General features: G+C 41.5%; 1 protein-coding gene across 2 annotated transcripts in view; it reads right to left on the bottom strand.

Annotated features, from left to right (window-relative positions):
* The window catches only part of GPR107 (G protein-coupled receptor 107), a 34619-nt gene that overhangs the window by 5698 nt on the left and 9385 nt on the right, over positions 1 to 19536 (bottom strand). For both annotated transcript variants that reach the window (XM_057401534.1, XM_057401535.1), the window contains exons 9-17: positions 18041 to 18174; positions 17013 to 17088; positions 16010 to 16083; positions 15334 to 15451; positions 14244 to 14374; positions 12320 to 12363; positions 3459 to 3508; positions 2614 to 2697; positions 1666 to 1790 (exon numbers count right to left, since the gene is read on the bottom strand). In XM_057401534.1, coding sequence (XP_057257517.1) covers positions 1666 to 1790; positions 2614 to 2697; positions 3459 to 3508; positions 12320 to 12363; positions 14244 to 14374; positions 15334 to 15451; positions 16010 to 16083; positions 17013 to 17088; positions 18041 to 18174 — 836 coding nt within the window. The remainder of the gene's footprint in view (positions 1 to 1665; positions 1791 to 2613; positions 2698 to 3458; positions 3509 to 12319; positions 12364 to 14243; positions 14375 to 15333; positions 15452 to 16009; positions 16084 to 17012; positions 17089 to 18040; positions 18175 to 19536) is intronic.

Raw genomic sequence — 19536 nt, 5'->3', positions numbered from 1 at the left:
CATGCCCAAAAGAGTAAAACTTCTGGTGAATCAGATGAGAAGAATTCAAGCAAAGCTAAGGGGAACAAGCCAAAAGGCACAACAATGGAGACTCCCAAGGCAAAGGGCAAAATGCCTTACTAGGAAGAGGCTCACAGGAAATTCTGATCCTTGACTTTCTAATCTCCATTTCACTATGGGGAGATGTAAATCACTTGATTAGTTCATTAAAACTTTCTCCAGCTTATTTCTAGCAGGTTCTCCTAAATTTATAGCAGCCTCTTCAATTTACTGAAATCACTAAATTTGAAAGGTGCTGTTACCATCTGTCCTAATAAAACCCAAGTAAAAAAATCACTAAGCATGTAATGCACGGTTGAAATTTATTCTAATAGGCAAAAAGGAATAAAGCTCATTTCTGTATAATCCCAAATCCTGCCACATCTTCAAGTTCAAACATCTGCATCACAAAGGCACTGTCTATTTACCAGCTTCCAAACTAAAACCAGTTTCTGACATCAACCATTTTAAACACCTTTAAGTGATTGTGATTCTAAAGTCAGTATGCACTAGCTGAATCTCACCTGCAGCAATGACAGATTTTATGGACCCAAAGCAAACACAGGTATGTGTTTGGAAAGATGATCTTTGTTACTAGAGGTATTTCTGAGAAACTAACCTCCTTGCATGACATTTCAGGCTGGATTCTATGATTCAAACCACCTTGTAGCTATTTCCCAGTAAGATCCATTTCTTTCTGAGCTATGATGGCAAACACTTTCTGCCTTCCCCCCCCCCCGCAATAAGAATCTGAATGTTGATTTGTTTCACCCAAGTAAAGGAGATTTGCCAAAGTGGAAAAAACTCTAAGGAACAGGGTTCTGAGCCTGTACATGAATTGCAATTATGCATGAAATGTGTGACTACTAAAGAGATTAGGTTAGCTTGGCTCCTATTAAGGCAACAGAGTCTGTCACATTTATAGCTGTATTCAACACTTCTTGCATGCTGAATTTCTTAGGGCAGTTTCTATTATAGATACAGAAATGCCATTCATTTTTTAAGTCCTCAGAAAATCACTGCAAAGAAAATGACAGGGACTTCAGCAGAGCCCTACTTTATAATTTCTCCAGACTGAGGTCCTACTGCATGGTACCTCATGGTTTAACAGCAAAGAACAGAACAGGGAAGAGTACTGGTAAAAATCCAGCTCCTCAGCTCAGTGTAACTTAAGTTTCTGCAAAGGCTGAACAACAAGGCAGAAGGGACCTTACATTAGGCTCATTTATACTCTGCAGACAGTTTTTGTGGCTGGTTTGGTGGTTTGTTTTCTAAACCATGAAGCATTCATCACAATCTGTAAGGCTTGTTGGTGTTCAGCAACATATATTGAACACAGAAGCTTTTTTACTTGGTATTTTCATGAGCATCTTTTTGCCTCATGAAAACCTTTACCAGCTTATTCCACATAACTGCAATCTCCAGCTCAGAGGCTCCTATGGATATCACAAATCTCTTTATTAGTTTAACACACAGCAAAGAGACACCTTGTCTTTAAACACGTGGGCAGATCCTAATCTTTTTCAAAGGAGGATTTAGAGAGATTAAGGTAAACTGTTTTTAAACATTATTTTTCTCAAATCAAGTGAAGAGGTAAAAAAAATAAGGAGGGGGGAAGGTTCTTACACAGCTTCCATCTCCAAGTCATCCTCATCGTCTTGAGACAGCTGTAGATAAGGGTTGTCTGATGCTGGACGGAACTTGTACCCAGTGAGGACAAAGAACACAAGGGTGGCCATTTCATCCAGCAGCTGCAAGCAAAAACATAAGACTGAAGTTCAGTCCTGTAATCCTTCATGGTCAAGAAACATTTCTCCTCATTCATGAAGTTCAAGGTTTAATGGGCCAAGAAGCCTGTGCCACAGCAGAAATAACAAAGCAATTCCTGTCCTGTTATCATTAATCCCAGGGTAAAGGCTGTCAAGCCCTTTGTTGTTTCAGCTTCCCCTGTCACTTTAAATACAGTTACAGTTATAGCCATCACTCCAGTGCTTTTAAATAACTACAGCAAGACTTGGCTTTTAAATAAAGGGGGGGGAAGAGACTATCATCCCTATGTTGTTTTGGTATTTTCAACAGTTAATGTATTCCAAAGACTCTCTGCACAGTTACTTGGATTATATGTTAAGAAACCAAGTATTTAAAAGTCACAAGGCAAATAAGCCTGTACATGGGAGAGCAAAAGCATATTTTACTGGCTCCCCGGGGCCTCAATTCACAAGGTAAACCTGAGGAGTTCTTTTTCTCCCTTTGTATGTTCTTGATTAATTTCTTTCAGACATTTTAAAGTTGAAACACTAAAAATCAATAATACAATTACTGTCAGACATCTCTGGTATAATCCAGCAGACTGGCTGGACAAACATAAAACTAAACATATATTCCCATCACCTTAGGCACATTAGCGCTAAAACTCAGGAGGAGACAGGGTGCAGGACTGTGCTTTGGGGCATTGTACTACAACACGAGGAACAATGGTGTAGTTATTCATAGTCAAATATTTTTTGATGCAGTTATATTTAAATAATAAGAAGAAATAAAGAAATGGATGTATTCTCCTTTCTTGGCAAATACCTGGTACAGCCATTTCCACTGGAATGGAACAGCAATCTTTATGAGAATTGCAATGATCCGTGTGAAGTAAATGTAACACACAATCTGGGAAGGGAAAGGAGAAAACATGAGAACAATAGCACCATCCTTATAGAACCTCTTTTTCCAGAGAAATAGCTCAAGCAATTCCCAAGCAACTCATTAAACTCAGACTAGCCTTATTATGCTCCTCAATAAACATGGAAGATGTAGGCTGAGGGCTCTACTGCTGGTTGAACATCCAAATGACTCAAGCTGTTGCTAACATATTTAAGTTACAGCAGGAAATGCTTCAAGTATTACGATTTTGCAGAACTTGAAGAATCACGATTGTAATTTATTACTTTTCCTACTTACAAGAGTCTGAAATGAGGCCGCTGGAAATCATTAAGAGGCTCAGGCTCTCTTGGGAGGTATGCTCATGGCTCCCACAGACTTAATCAGAAACTGCACACATGCATCTCAAGGCACCATTTGGTCCCAGGTTTAATTTTTAGCAAGTTTACAGTACGTTATTCAAGCCCATCAATTCAACTGGCAGCTCAAGCTGTCTCCAGAGGAAATCAGGAAGCATTACAAATAGCTGGAACCAATTTAAAGATAGCAGGAGGCAACCACTATGAAAAGACAGGAAGTTGCTTCGAGGATTATAACCCAGCTGACCAAGACGCCAGAGCAGAGCACTGCCACAGAACTAGGAACATCTCCACCATATCCACCAGCTATTGTAGCTTCCAACAAGTAATCCGTTAAAAGCCTTGAGTGGCTTCCAAGTACTCTGGATTTAAATGTACATCTGTATGCAGGTGTACAGATGTTTTACTTACCATAACATAGTAATGTCGGAAAAGCTTCAGCTTTGCTAGGTTAATGGCAGCTATCAAGAGAACACAAAAGACCATCAGAAAACTGTTAAAATGAGACTGTTTCTTTTGATGCTTGTCTGCAAATAGGAAGTAGTCAAAACCAGGACTCAAGTAACCCCAGGTTAGGGGGTTTGTCCCACAGCCCACTGGGTGCTCCAAGGAGTGCCAGTCCAACTTGTCTATGTGTTGGACACCTCCCAGGCTGGGGTGCACTCTCTCTTAAAAAGGCAATTCACTGAGATCATCTTTACACTAAATTTCATATGCATGCACTCTGCAATACAGAACCTTCCTCTATCCATATATAGCTAACTACATACTGTCACCTCACTCCTGCCAGAAGGGCCATGCCACATTGCTGTCATGGTTTAATCCCACACAGCAACTAAGTACCACATAACTGATCTTTCACCCAAATCTCCCCAGTTTCTATACTGATGATGATCTATGGTATGGAATATCCCTTTAACTAGTTCAGGTCAGCTGTCCTGGCTATGCTCCCTCCTGGCACAGAGCACGAGAGGCTCAAAAGCCCTTGATTAGGGTAAGCACTACTCAGCAACAACTAAAACACAGGTGCATTATCAATGTTATCCTCAGACTAAAACCAAAACACAGCACTGTACCAGCTACTAGGAAGTATCTCAGCCAAAAGCAGGATAACTGCCTCCTAAAAGATTCAGATCTTTTCTAGATTACTTCCTGACCTGCTCTGTGCCTTCAGCTGATCTGAGCGACTCCGACGAAACCGCGGCGCTGGAAACCACTACACCATGTTGAACAGCAGCAGCAGTATTTTAGCAAGTAGTATCCTCCATCATTTGTAGCTCAGTCACAACTTACAAGTGAAATGGGAAGTCATACTAAATAGTTCTCCCAGCAAATGCATGTGTTTCAGTTCACAAACCATGTAAGCTGGGGCCTCAGGCGAACCTGTGTTCACTGGACAGATTATATCAGCTCTTGAGGAACACAGAGATATTTATGGGAATGAGCAGAGGTCAACAGCAGATGGAAGAGCTGTCAACTCCGGTTTGACAGTCAGGTTTTATAGGTGCATCACAAACACAGACTCCTGATGCTTTTGTGACAACAGAGGCAAAGAGTCCAAGATATGTTGACAGCATACAGGAATGCAATTTAGAGTCAATGAATACAAGTTGCCAGTTAGAAAGTACTGCTACACGCTCACTGGTTGGTATTCACTTCAAGCCCTCCATTGTTTTTTCAGATGTGGAAATGCAACACATTGTGCTTAAGTTTGCCTGCACTCCCTCACGGAAATCACCCACTGCAAAAAGCAGATTTTTGCAAGGATTTGCACATAAGATCTTCCAGGTTCACAACAGTGAAAACTGCAGTATTATGCATAAGAAAGAGGAGGACTAATAGCCACCAGAGAAATGCTTTACTTCCTGCAGCAGAAAAAAAATGAAGCTTTTCTGACGGAAAGGTAATGTCAAATGCATCACTCAAACCCTTAAAGGCTCCCATGACATTAGCTGCAGTGAAGACACACAACGTTCTGTTTTAAACTTACTTTGTATAATCCAGAGATCAAGAGTCCCTTTCCAACTTACCTTTAGTGTTCCAGGAAAACCACTGAAAGCTATGGACACCTTGAGACAGATACAAACCCTGTTCCAGCAGATGTACTATAACAATAGCACAAGCCATAAACTAGCTGACAGGTAGATAAAACTAAGCTACTAAAAGTAGTTTTGATGTAGTGCTGGCTAGTGACTTCTATGTATTTCCAAACAGCATGTTTAACTTCTGCAAGAAGACAGGGAATGTCAGTAAGAGAAAGCAGGGCCAGAGCTCAAGAGGAAAAAAGCAAATCTTATTTGAGAAGGACTGTTTCCATGCAGCTAAAACTCCTCCTCTGCAATGCTCATCTGAACACCAGTCCAACTGGGTTGACTTTGGGCAAGACTGTGCACATGGGGTCAATCTTATGGCACAGTACGTCACACTAACTCCCAGTTTTGGGAGCATAATCCCTTTTGAACTGCAATATGAAACACTGAACACAGAATAGCATTTGCTTTGCAATATTCAGTCCTGGACTCCAGAAAGCACTGCCAAGCTCTACACTTGCATCTGTAGAGTACCAGCAGTGAAGCACAGAGAACTTCACAGGGCAACAGATGGCAAGACCTAGAACAGCTAGAACAACCTAACTAAATCCTTCTTAGCTACTGAGACATTGGCTTAGCTACTTCTCCTTCATTTTCACCCCCTGCAAAAGCTACTTTCCAGCGTTTAAATAGCAAAAACTTACAGGCTTTATGGGTCTAGTGCTCTACCAGATAACCTAATGATAAAAGCCTTTCATGGAGAAAAATTAGAGCACCTAAACATGCAGAACAAGCTCATTAAATTGCGAATCAGGGAAGCAATACTGTCCTATTTAAAGGAGAGCTACATTAAGTGCAACCACAAAGATCCTGTGATTTACCACGTACCAGTTTATGCACAGAAGGATCTATTTTGAACTCAACGCATCCATCTTCAAGAACTGCCACCAACTGGTGCAATGACAGGCCATGAGAATTACCAGGCTTTGCAGTTAAAGGAACACCAACTCAACAGCTGTGATTCAAACTGCCAGGCCATCAGTGCTTTACAGTCAACAACTGAGTGAGCTGGGGAGTCATTTCTGTTGGATTCATGCAGTGCATAGGAGGAAAGGATCATGAAGCCAACGATCTGGCTGCCAAGTGAAGTGTCACAATGCCACCTCTCCCAGCTGACAGAGCACAGCTCAATATCTCACCTACTCATCATGGTAATCAATACCAAACAGTCACAAATTGGTACATCCAAACATCTAAAATGGCTGAGCATGAGTAAGAAGGGTAAGGGGTGGAAAAAAAGAATCGCCACTAGGTAGAAAGACTGAAGAGCCACCTTTGGAAGCAGGCTTCCTCCTTTATCACAATGAGGTGCTCTCCTCTAGCTGCCTCTACTTAAGAATACTTCACTATCAGATACTGAAGCCAATATTAATGCATGCCTACACCATTCTGCCAGTTTTTTTTAAACAGCTCAAAGTTACAGCACAAACTGTTCTGGAGAAAAACCTAAAATCATCATTGCTTGGCATCGCCTGTGAATTGCTTCTTCACAGGCTGAACGTGCTCCAGGCAGCAACACTTGAGTCCTGCTATGCTGGACGCTTTCAGACTTCGATTCACCTCAGCCTGGCAGTCCAGACACTGACAGCAACATTTCCAAGGACAGAGGCTAGGCCAGCAGCTGTCACAACTTGAATCACTTGCAGCTCCAACCTGTAAAGCTGTGATAACACAGCAGCAATCACTGCACGCAGTAAAGGTTGGGTAAATTGATGTTTCAAGTATGATAACCATTCTCCAAGGAACAGTACTTAGCTGCAGAGAAGTAAAAAAACAAAAAAGCAGAGACTTCCTACCAAAGATTTTACAAATTAATTCAGCCCTGTGTTCCATTCCTTTCATAGAGTAATTAAAAAGATGAAAGCCATCCTCCAAGAAAGGTTTATGACAACATCTATACCTTGCCTCCCTCACTTTCCCCCTTTATCACCATTTACTTTAACAGCTTGTGTCTGCAATAGTCTGATCCACAGTTATCAAACCAGTATACCACAGTACTTTAATAATCAGTCCCTTTTTCAGGTTGCCCCGTGCTAATTTCAAATGCTGAGACAGCCTGTAAGACAGGAGAAAAACAGTCACACCATCCACTACAGCTTTACACACCAGACAATAACTTTCTCATGAATCAATCTGACCTTTTTAGAATGTGTGCAATAACAGTAACAGGACTGCGCTGAGGGCACAGAGAGCTCAAGTCCAGACACTACAGTATGCAAGGGCAAACCATAATGCATCTGAAGTGAACACACTGAAGTACAGCTAGATATTTCCACAATGCTTTGCATGCTGTACTAACTCTGGTGCATTTGAGGTGCAATCTGTGCTGTTACCAAATAGTAAATGGATTTTTTTTTTACTATTCTCCCCAAGAATGAAGGCACACACATAGTTATAGACCTCAAAAAGCAACTCCAGAAGTAACTCGGAGAAGTATGGCTCTATAATCTCTATAACACTCTGCCAAAAAGCATTCCTATACTAAAAGAAGAGGTCAAGCAACCAGATGCAGTAAGTCTCAGTGTCACGCATGAGAAGGTGGTACAGACTTGTTAATCTTCAATATTCTGAAATACATTACCCACTTGGCACAGAAGTTCCCCACCAGGGTCAGAAGGGAGTCCAAAGTGCAGGATAAGCAATGTATCTCCAACACATAACTGCTACGTCAACCCTGGGTAGCTATCTAGGGTGCCTAGAAATGGTATGCTGGAACACAACAGGCTTATTTCACTTCTCAGCTTGCATTTCTCAACATTTCCCGGCTCTCCAGTGCTATCCATTGAGGTCTTGACACTTAAATCACTAAAGCTTTATCTCAAGGTTTGAGATGCCCATGTATTGCCTAGAGCACGTTTACCCCCTCCTCCTCACTAGAGCTGCGGAGGTGTTTTATCACGGGTCTCCACGAAGCCACTGCCTCCAGCATCTGCTGAGTTCAGCTGAGCAGAGGGTGTTCTGCACCAGGCAGGACCAGGCTCTTCGTTCACAGCATTTTCATGGTACAGAAGCAGGAAGATGCTGAAAACAGCAAATGGTTTTTCCTGACACGGGGACAACCGTGAAAGCATTAATCATTGTTTGCCCACTGCACAGCACACAGGGAATGCTGCCTGGGAGCTACACACTGCAATGTATTTCCCCTAATTCTGCTGCCAACTATGACACGCTGCAGTGCTTCAGGAAAATAGCTAAGAGTTCGTGATCAGACTGCACCCAGTTTCACATCTCATCACACGCACAGAGGTACAAGCAGAATAAAACCTGCAGCGGCATTTCCAGACCTCCGATCCTCCCTCATACAGATGACATGATACACAGGAGTGGGTTATAAGACTAGAGAGGACCAGTGACCAACAACTTTGAGTTTCAAACTACAATAAGCAAGTTTACTACAACATAGTCTCTCTCTTCCTTTTCTCATGATGCCTGTAAACAAGGTAGTGGCAGTTGAGCAGCTTTCCAGCCCAAACAGTTCAGTTTGCAAGGCTGATATCCTTAGATCTGCAAGACATTTGTAAAGCAGACCTAAAAATGGGCAGAGAGCATGTACTTCCAGCTGACAGAAGATACAGTGACAGACCAAAGAGCTGCAGCAAGGCACTTGCTTAAGTCTGAAGGTGGTGATTTTTAAAGGGGGAAGAAAAAAAACACTTCTAAAACCGGGATGCTTACACCCACTGCTGTGCACGATAAGAAGCCTGTGTAGGTCAGATACTTTGCTTTAGAGTTAAAGATCACCTTCAAGGGAAAAAAAGTAACAACCAGACACCTCGAACTCAGCTGTATCACTGCACCATGCCTACCCTTCACCAGCAATTCGCAACATCTGTGTGTAGTATCTCTCTGGATGATTCTGGGTTTAGGCCTATTCCTTCAGCTTTCCCACTTAAAAAAGAAAAATCAAGTTTAAATGGCCATTATTTAGTGGCTACAAATCACTGCTACATATAACAAGCCTTTTTAGTAATTGTACATTGCTACTACAAAGGTCTATGGCAAGAACAACTGTTAAGACTGAAAGACAGGTAGTCCTGACAGCCTTCTGCTTCGTTTATAGTCTAGTCACACACACTGCAGTCATGCCTGCACTTGACCCAAGGGAATGCTATCTAATAAACAGGTTGTGAAGTAGCTGGAAGAGGACAAGACAGACAGTCAGGAAACACCACCAGGATACTGAGCCATGAAGTCCTTGGAGTTGTTAGTTCTAATAGACGCAAAGAAGCAAAACCAATTTTCTTTAGGTTTTTCTCACCAGCGAGAAGGTCACCAGAAGACTCAGTGTCAGAAAAAACAGCTCTTGGATTTATAGTATATAATTCCCCAAGACACCCTATAAGTTAATGAAGCCTGTGTGAAAGAACAGGGAAAACTGTCTCTGAGGTAATACTAGACAATAAATCCTTACAAGCAATAGGCAGTCCAACTAAAACTGTCTGCACAAGACTGTCAGCTCTAACCACAGTACAGGCAGTGCAGCAGTTAAACTGCATGTGAGAGGACTCAGTAGTTTTTACCACTTCAGCAGAAAACCATCTTCATCTGTGGAAAAACCCAAATGCTGGTGATTTCAGAGTTAGCACTGATCCTACTTTTCTCATGAGAAGCTAAGACACAGAGCAGCACCTCTGCAGAACAGGGCCTCCAAGGGAAGCCTACAGAGTTAAGAGCATGTGATTCTGATCAAGACTATTCATTGATAAGCCCAACATGACTGATTTTATCTTATTACAGTGCAACCAAATCACTTTTTGTTTTCTCAAACAGGCACACTAGCAGCATGACAACGTTAGATAACATTCTGCTTCTGGTATCACGTTGCCATTCACTTGCTCCCCGTGGGCTCCTATCAACAGCTTCTAAACAGTCCAACCACGCTGTATTTCAGAAGCAGGTCCCAGCACTGTGGCTGTCCTGTCAACAATCTGCTGCAGCCTATGCAATGTTTTCCCTGAACATTTTTTCCTTAGCTATTCTTTTTAGTACAGCATAACACAGCTGCTAAGTCCCTCTCAACAGAGAATTACTGATCTTGTAGGATCAATCATCTCTAACGTGATGTTACAGATCGTAACATCAGAAGGTAAAGCACGGTAACAGCAGTAGGTGATCCAGAAGCAATATTCACAAGTGTGATTAGCCGTGGGGAATAACACAAAACAGAGGACCAAGAACAATCCTTAAGCGCTGTCGTGCCTAGCACTGACTAGCTATAAAGATACAATCAGCTCTTCTCAAATCTCCCATTTTCTTTTACCTCCATTACACACTACAATGCATCCTCTAGTACTGCTTGGTTTTACTCATATCTGGAGTTCACCTATCACAACGAACTGTGACCAGGTCCAGTCTACGCCGAACATCCCTGCTGTTGTCCTCCTTGCTTTGCTGTCAGTATGTTCCGAAGTTAAGCAAACTCCATAGCACCATCTTGTGATAAGAACCACCAAGTACAAGGCTGGCAATGACAATGGGGTGATCACTTGAGGCCCCTCAAATCTAGAGGGTTTGTGTCCCAGTTATGAGCACTAGTTGCTGAGTGCTCAGTACTGGAATAGTCACAGACCCACCCTGCCCCCAACAGTTCTGCCTTGGTTACAGGAACACTGACCTCCCTTTACAATCACAGACAGCGGCTTCTGCTAAGAATCAGGCCTTACATATGTGAAGTCCTCAGTTCAGAAGAAAGATATTGCTTCAAGGAGTGTCTAAATTCAAGCAGACCTTTTAAGAGTAAGAGCATAAGCACTCCAGAGCATATGCTCAATGGACAGCCTTCCAGTATCTGAAGGGGGCCTATAGGGATGCTGGAGAGGGACTCTTCATTAGAGACTGTAGTGATAGGACAAGGGGTAACGGGTTAAAACTGAAACAGGGGAAGTCTAGATTGAATATAAGAAGGAAATTCTTTCCTGTTAGGGTGGTGAGGCACTGGAATGGGTTGCCCAGGGAGGTTGTGAATGCTCCATCCCTGGCAGTGTTCAAGACCAGGTTGGACGAGGCCTTGGGTGATATGATTTAGTGTAAGGTGTTGGAGGGGGTTGGAACTAGATGATCTTAAGGTCCTTTCCAACCCTAATTATTCTATGATTCTATGACAAGGCAAAACTAAGTCATTGGTGAATGTCACTGCACCCAGGTGAGCACACTGATGAGAAAGCTGCCAATAATACTCATGTTACATCATCAATACTAACCTCTTCTACCTTGGTTTCTGTTACATATTAATATTTTCCCCCTTCAGATTTTATGGGGGTTTTGTGTGTGTATAGTGGTTGGGTTTTGTTTGTTTTAACAACATGGAATCTCAAAAAAAGCCAAATGCTGGGCTCACCTTAAGTATTGTTTCAATTTAACAGATAGCAAGAAAAGATCTTATCTGTGTGGTCTGCACAAAGCAGAGTTCAGAATCCAGCCTTATATCTCACCTACTAGACCACAGAAGCAACGTGCTGCATTACAAGGATGTCAGTGGAAGCCATGGAAATCACTGGAAGAAGCATCCAGATCTAGGAGTCTATCTCCAGAAAGGAAAGACAAGAGTATTGAAATGGCTGCCTGATTACAAGGAAGCCAGTGCTATGCTCCATGGATGGCATCTGCAATAGAGTGAGCAGATAAGGCAGGGAAAGCACACTCTACAGAAGCCACATTTGCTTTCTATCCATCATCTCACTTCCAGTGCTACAATACACACAACCTTACATAAGCAGTCCTTTAAGCTGCTGTACAAACATGGACAAGTCAAGAACTGTGTTACACTGAATGCCAGTTTGTTTTGTCTCATAATCACGTTTGTTTCCCTCTGTAGAAACTGAAATAAGGGGGTCTACTTTGACTAATAGTCAGCAATTCTGGAATTCATTTCTAGTTCTGCTTCTGAACACTCAAGCCTGAGGAAAGAAGGCAAATCTATCAAGATGTCATGTCCAGCTCAAGCACTGAGAGCTGTGCAAGTACCAGAAAATTACTTCCACATACAAGTTCTGATGGTCAAACCAACACATGAGAAGGGTCATTTTCCAAGAGTTATTCCTAGGAGCCCACTGAGGAAAAGCAGCAGTGTGACACTGACACAGTGCAGATCCATAGTTTTAGTTTACGTATTTTAAATCATGTGTTTGAAACTGTGGCATTATCTTACGGCATGCAACAGAAAAGACACTACAGGTTACTTGCCTTTTCCATCTGTTGCTGAAGCCTCCTGTAAATGTCTTATTGACCTGAAAAATAAAAGAGAGGGGATTAGCTATGAGTTTTACTCTCTCTTTTCACTGTAGCCCTCTAGAACACTGAGAAGCCTTGTTAGCTCTTTATGACTGGGGTATGCTTGTAATTAGCTGTGCTTAGCGTGCGTGGCACTGCATGTATTTCACCCCCATCTGGTGTGAGGCGTCCCTGCCCATAGCATGGGGTTGAACTAGATGATCTTAATTCATAGATTCTATGATCTCCCCAGCTCAGGCATCTGTATTTCCTTGTGATTAAGAAAGCTGATTGCTAAAACCTATTTCAGCCTACAGAAAGCTTTGTGGGAGGGAGAGAGCAGAGTGAGAAACTAGGGCATTTTCCAACATAATGCTTTCCACTTCCACAATTAAGCTGAGCTACTACTCAGAGTCCTGCCTAGCATTTGGCATCTTATTGCTCTTTTAAGCTCTTTTCATTTGGATAGTTGGTTACAGCTTGTATGTCTACATAGGCAACTTATGTAACAGAAGCTACCCTGCAGGAATGTAAATTCAAGGGCCAAGTTGTTCATGAGTCAGCCCACCAGCTGCAGCAACATTATCCAGATGAAAAAGGGACAGGATTTTACGTCCTGGGTTTCTCTGCCAGTTTATGTTGGTACCATGACAATGCAGCAACAGTGGCTACACACTATACAGTTACATGACAGCTCACTCAAATGCAGTTGTTCTTCAGATACAGTTCTTTTATGGGAAGCAAGTTCTGTACCTGGATATCATTAGGTATGATGCATAAATTCTAGCATTAGGTCGTAAGAGCTGTGACTGTATAAGCCACCTTTATCACAAGAAAGCTGAGTCTGTCTACAAGGGACGTTAGTATTCCTGCAGATTTATTTACCATGTCCAAATGCTCTTAAGAGCTGCAGCATTTTGGATGGAGTAGGGGAAGGGATAATTAGGTAGTGTATATTTCTTGGAAGACATTTTCCAGCCTTGGCAGAAGGCTGCCAACACTGTTAAGATTTTGCCCTTACACAGGGGACAACTGGGTATGAGGACAACAGAAACCCACTCTTACAAGCCAAGCTGAAGCTTACTTCTGCCTATTCAGCAACATGTATTTTGTCTTCATACTGACAAACACATGCATTATGAAACAGTTCACAAACGCTCAAGAGTTACACTCTAGAGTGATGACATGTTTGCTAGACATTTATATTCACTCTGCATCTCAGTAAAATACTGGAGAAAAATAGCATTGTGTGTTTACTAACCAAGAAGCCAGAAGCTTCTTCATATCCAGCTGTTTATTCAATTAAGACTAAAATGAATTTAGAAGATAAATGTTCTGGCTAATTGGCAAGAAGCAACAATAGTGTTTATCTGAATTATCTGTGTTTTGGTTGAGTTTTATATAACCAACATTATTCCTTGCCAAGTAGAGTGGAAGGAAGGGCAGGGAGATGCTTCCCATGGGATTATTTCTTCTAAACAGTCAAGTAAAAAATGCAGCCACTCTGCTTGAAGGCAGCACTGATCTTAGACAGCACTACTGGTTTTAAATCTAGCAGCCTAGTTTCCAGCCTCAGCCAGTAAAGCAAAATCCTGTTTGTCATTGTAAGAGTTAGTACTTCTGCAGAACTCCAAGTTTCAAAAGCACTGTGCTGGCCACACTTAAATCATCACCCACCTTACCTTAGCTTCACTTTAACATCCCCAGAACAAGCATGCTCCACAGACAAGGCTGAAGTGTTAAGACACATACAGTTTAAAGCTTGACTCTAAAGGACTGGCTTTTTTTTGCTTTGGCAACAATTTAGCTCTACTTAGCAGTCCATATCCATTAATTCTGAAACAGCTCAAGCCATAAAGACTTAAAAACCAAGGAACACATACAGTGAGTGACTCACCATACCACTGGAAACAGGATGGCTCCACAACATAGCAAGTCTACCAGGAAGAGAATTTCTTTCCACAGCCCATATTCAGTTGTCCCCTCTTCCGTTGACTCTATGATAATATATGCCACATTTGCTAGCACCTACAGGACAAAAACATGTTTAATGGTTTTAGCAGCTTTCCAAGGAGATACTAGATACAGGCCGACAATTCAGCAAAAGCTGTCACACAGTTGCAGAAAGAGCCTATTCAGTAACATCAATAAGCCTACTGCAGCTCTGTGTCAAGAAAGTCACATATTCAGCAGCATCTGCATGGGATTTATAGAAATGAAACTGATTAGAACTTATTTCTACTGACTTCAGAAAGTAGTCCTTTTTGTTATATGCTATGCTGAATCTACTGTATCAGAGATAAAAAGAGCAAAACCTATTAAAATAAACGGGACACATATAGCTAAACTCACTATACTCAATTAAACCAGTAATTCAAACTGGACACTGACTATGTTTGAGCTCCACAGCTGAGCTCTAAGAGCCTCAAACAGTAAATCTATTTCTTGTTTTGCAGTTCAGTAAGGGACCCCATCTGGAAACAGCAGAAAAGCTGTTCTAGCTACAACAAGAAAGAGAAGTGCTGCCCTCCTATGTACTTCAGTTCCTGGAGCAGGAGACAAGTACTGATCACTTTAAACATGCTGGAAAGGTTTCCCTAGACCCAGCAAGCCTAAAAGTCCCCATTTCCCCCCCGACCTTCTTTATTTCTTAAGCCCATTCAGCAAGCATGTCAGAAGTGAAAACTTTCATTTATTATCTCTGCTTAGTACTGTTCTGCAGCCCAAGTTCTGCACCAGCATGAATAAACCTACCTCATAGCTAGTTGTTCATTTGCTGACACTATTTGTTCACCATTATCTCACGCTCAGTATAGGGAGAAAAGTGTAACTTAGGGCCCAGGAAATCCCAGCTCAACTTTATTATAACCAGGAGAATTACAAATGCAGTAACTACATGGTACTTGGTAAAGGATTCACAGCCTCATACAGCTTGTAGGAGCAGCTCTCCCACAAGGCAGGAAGTACTGACACAGCTCAGTCCTCACCTGAAGTGGGATGACAATCATGAAGATTTTTTTGTCTTTATCTGACAGGATGTGTTTAATGAAAGCCCAGCCTGTGCCTATCAGAGCAATAGTGATGAACAGAAGAGCACCCTTCAGTCTGAAAGAGAAACAGATACTGCAGTAAGACTTGATCCCACTTCCTCTTCTGCCCAGGTTCTCTTCTACAGTCAGTGAAGCCACAAGCCCAAATAAATGCCTTGCTATTCATAATTTTGGCAAGTGCTTATCCTACAACAGTGAAGCAGATGTATTTGCTTACAACTGTGTATCACAGCAGCATTATGCTCCATTCACAACTGTCAATATACACAATCTTTTCCTGGGGGAGTCAGCCATTCACCACCCTGAACAAGAGAAAACACTTGCAGCTGTACCCTCTTACCATTCACATCAAGAGCAAATTAGATACTTGAATATTGCTATGAACAAAGAAAAGCATTGCTTATCCTTTTACTCTTCCACAGACATAAGTGCCAATTCTCTGCAGCTGCCCTTTGTAAGCAGAGCTTTCCCCTTCACACAGGGCTGATTGTTGTCTTGTCATTCAGACCATAGTACCAAAAAATCAGCAATTTTCCAGTTTACTCAGGAGGTGGCAGCCCCATGGGGAATTCAATTCCATTGTCTGAATCCACCACAATCTGCTAATACTCACAGGTGAGTGATGTAATAAACAACAGCCCAGCCTTCAATAGGGAATCCCTGAGAAGAAATGTAGTGGTAGTCGATCTGGAAGCAGAAAATACAGTGTCTTACTTTACAAGCTGCTCATCAGTACCCCATCCATGTCTATAAAATAGGTCTGCTTGACAGCCACCTCAAGTTTCATTTTCCAAAGAGTGTGTGCAAACTCAGCTCTTCCTAACTTGTTCTAGTTTTGTTTAGCAATAATGAGGTAATTTTCCAAGCATTAGTGGATATATCTTATACAATCTATTTCCTTCCCACACACCTCCCACACTTAGCTATAGTTAAACAACTGCATTTTAAACCTATTTATTCATTCATTGTTCAACTTCAGTTGCACTGGGTGACTAGAGGCTTTCTAGTTTCATTTTCATGGGAAATGAGATTCAGTTCATTAGACTCCAAAAATGTTTGGAGCGGTTATCATGGCTGGCACAGTCACTGAAGGATGAAAAGCTTGCCATTACCTTTGTTTATGAGCCCTTTCCAGGGGAAAGGCAAAGTCAACACAACCCAATAGAGCCTTTTACATATTGAAAGTGTTAAGGCTTACAGCATTATGTCTGTTACAGTACACCATAAATATTTCATCTAAAGTAGTGCCCTTGAATTCTACAAACATTCATTCTATTTATTAACATTTATAGCAAGCCACGTAGCTGGAACACCACAGCTCAAGCTTTCAGGCTAGCCTCAGATGGCCAAAACGTTAGAACTCATGGAACCCTCAATGCATGCTTGCTGCCTCATCACTTCAGGCCACAATCTCGATTATATTTAAAGTCAGAATCTGTCGATGAAAACTGAATTAACCAAACAGCTGCAGTTGAGTTCCAATGCTTCAATATGAAAGACACTTCTCTCCCTCCCATTCTTCCCCCACCACAAAGAAGATTTCCCTGACAGCATGGCCTGGATTCCATGTTTCTATTTCCTTGCTGAGTAACTGAAGGCAGAGACATTATACGTACTGCATGAAAGACTAAGGACAGAGACTTTGTGAAAGGGAGGGCTGCCATCAGCCAGTGAATCTTAAACACATCATTTCTGGGGAGAAAAAAAAAGGAAGAGCATCAATTAGAAGCCAGCAGTAATAATTCCAGTTCCCAAGGGTATTTCTTTAAAACCTATAAATATCAAACAGTAATTCCCAGGCTGAGCTGACTATTAGTGTAAAAGGATTGCCTTTAATGCTGCAGTCCAAGTTTTGCAACATTCTGAACAACATTTCAACTACATGCTCTGCAGCTCTATTTTTAACACTTGGGTTATTTAAAAATAGCAATTCATAGGAACATCTTGCCTATATAGACCATAACTGTTTGAAAACTTGCTAAACATAATTCAAACGCGTATCACTCCACCCCCAAGACTCTACACCACCAAGTGAACTCCAGACTCACCAAATCGACATCACCAACTGACCTTCAAACTACCAAATAATCTGATCACCAAGTGAACCCCAGGCTGCCAAGTAATCCTGCCACCCAGTGAACTTCAGACTATGTCAGAAGAAAAACCAAAACGGAATCACAGGTGCTTCTGTCGCTATGTTTTAACTATGAAGAAGAATGGTTTTCAATTAGGAATTCCTACCACTTTCAACCATCCACAAAATGTTTATGGATCTCCACTGCCATAAACTGCCATTCCCTGTACAAAGAATCCCTTGATCAAGTTTTTCTTGTTATTTATTTTCAAATAGTGTTCTCCTTTTGTCACCAGCTACAGGAAGTTTCCTGTTTATTTGCTGCTACAATATATGAATTTCTTCACGTAATACTTGATAACTTCAGAACAATGGTCTGCAACCATGATACTGATGGAAGTAGTTATTTTCAGTATAAGCTGTGTTAGGCAGACAATATTGAGCCAGATTTGGAGTTTTAAGTGATGAAATCTGACTGTGAATTAGGCATTATATAAGGAATAACACCCCCCACCCCCAATCAAAGAAGGTACGCCTATACATTCACTCACATTGAAGCAGTCCACTTACCTGCGCTTACGAAGTATGTGAATCCATACAGTCCCAGACAGGAAAAAGAAGATAGCCATGGAAATGTAAAGCTTTGGCAGTGGGATCTCACCTGCTGAGAGGTAGCTTTCAGGATTCTTTTCCGTAATTTCTATCTGAATATTAAAGGTGTGTTATATGTACAGTTGAAAACACATTTTGCTAAAGCACGGAGTTAACAATTACAGTTCCCCATCAAATTCACTCATTTCAAATCAGCTTTTCTAAAGCAGTGACTGTTATAAGACTCTTAAAGCAACTCTCCATCCTCAAGAATATCAAAATATTTTGTAAAATCACACCCAAAAAGATAATTTCCAGAGAAGGAACCAGCGGTTCCTTCCAGTGCTTCTATTATACAAATAATTCAGGAAGGCAAAGTAATTCTCCCAAAGAATACTTGTTCTCTATACTAAATGTCAGAGCTTGCCCATCTTTGACATAAACAGTATCTAAAAAATCTTGCATAAACAAGCAGGATTTTTAGCACAGTCCTGATTTTAGGTGTGGAGAGTCATACACAGCTGAAAACCCCACTCTCAGGTTTACTACAGTGGATTTCTTCACCTGGCAAGAGAAAGGAAGCACTCTTCTGCAAGCCTATTAACGTGTGAGAAAACAGAAGCTTTATTTAACATCCTATTTATGCCCTAAAACAGCTTGGTTATACGTGCTAGGACTTCATTAAAATAATGCATCAAGACTAGTTTGCAGTACTTAAACTGTCCTGCACCAACAAATACAACCAAGCAGGTTAGTTACCCAGGTTTTCTTTCCTTTCCAATTTCTTCAGCAGGTCAAAGCAGCAAACAGCAATTAAAAAGAACTGGTCTTCAGAACATAAAACTTTAGAAGCAGATTTAATGTAGCCTAGTCTGAGCTAAATTAGGGCTGCTAAGTTTTATCACCTACATGTTTCCTTATTTTCTCCTTGCAGCAGTATCAGCACACCCATGTAAAAAGGAACTCAGGGGCTGATCTGGCTGAGAGTTACCTTGGTCAATGAGGGGATTTGTTACAGAATACCTCACTACATACCAGTGTCAGAACAGGAAAGAGAAAAAAGGGAAAGCCTGAGCTGTGATAATGCACTCTGCTTCAAAAGAACATAGGACCAAACCCTTGAATGCTTAAATGGGATAAGACATTTGTCTTTAAGATGCACTTCCAACACTGCAAAACGCATCTGTAATTAGCCCAGAAAAGTCAGAAACACTGAATCCACAAATATCAACAATTTTGATTGCAGCAACAGCCTTAACATCTGCAATTGTGTCAAGAAAAAAAGCGACTTTTTGAGCATAGCAAAACACAAACAGCTGGTTTAGCTCCCATCTCATTACAGCATCTAGTCACAACTGCGTAGACTGAGCCCAGCTCACACGCACTCTTCAGACTTCCAGACATTTCTGCTAAACCAGTATTTCAATGCTTCTTACTGTAGTTGCTTCCTTCAGAAATGCCACTACAGAGATTAA

Source organism: Pezoporus wallicus, unplaced genomic scaffold, assembly GCF_028554395.1.
Source record: "Pezoporus wallicus isolate ANWC-B61680 ecotype Strahan unplaced genomic scaffold, APGP_CSIRO_Pwel_v1 contig_8013, whole genome shotgun sequence".
NCBI classification, from domain to species: Eukaryota; Metazoa; Chordata; class Aves; order Psittaciformes; family Psittacidae; genus Pezoporus; species Pezoporus wallicus.
Note: the sequence above shows the minus strand (reverse complement) of the source record. Positions and strands in the feature narration are given on the sequence as shown.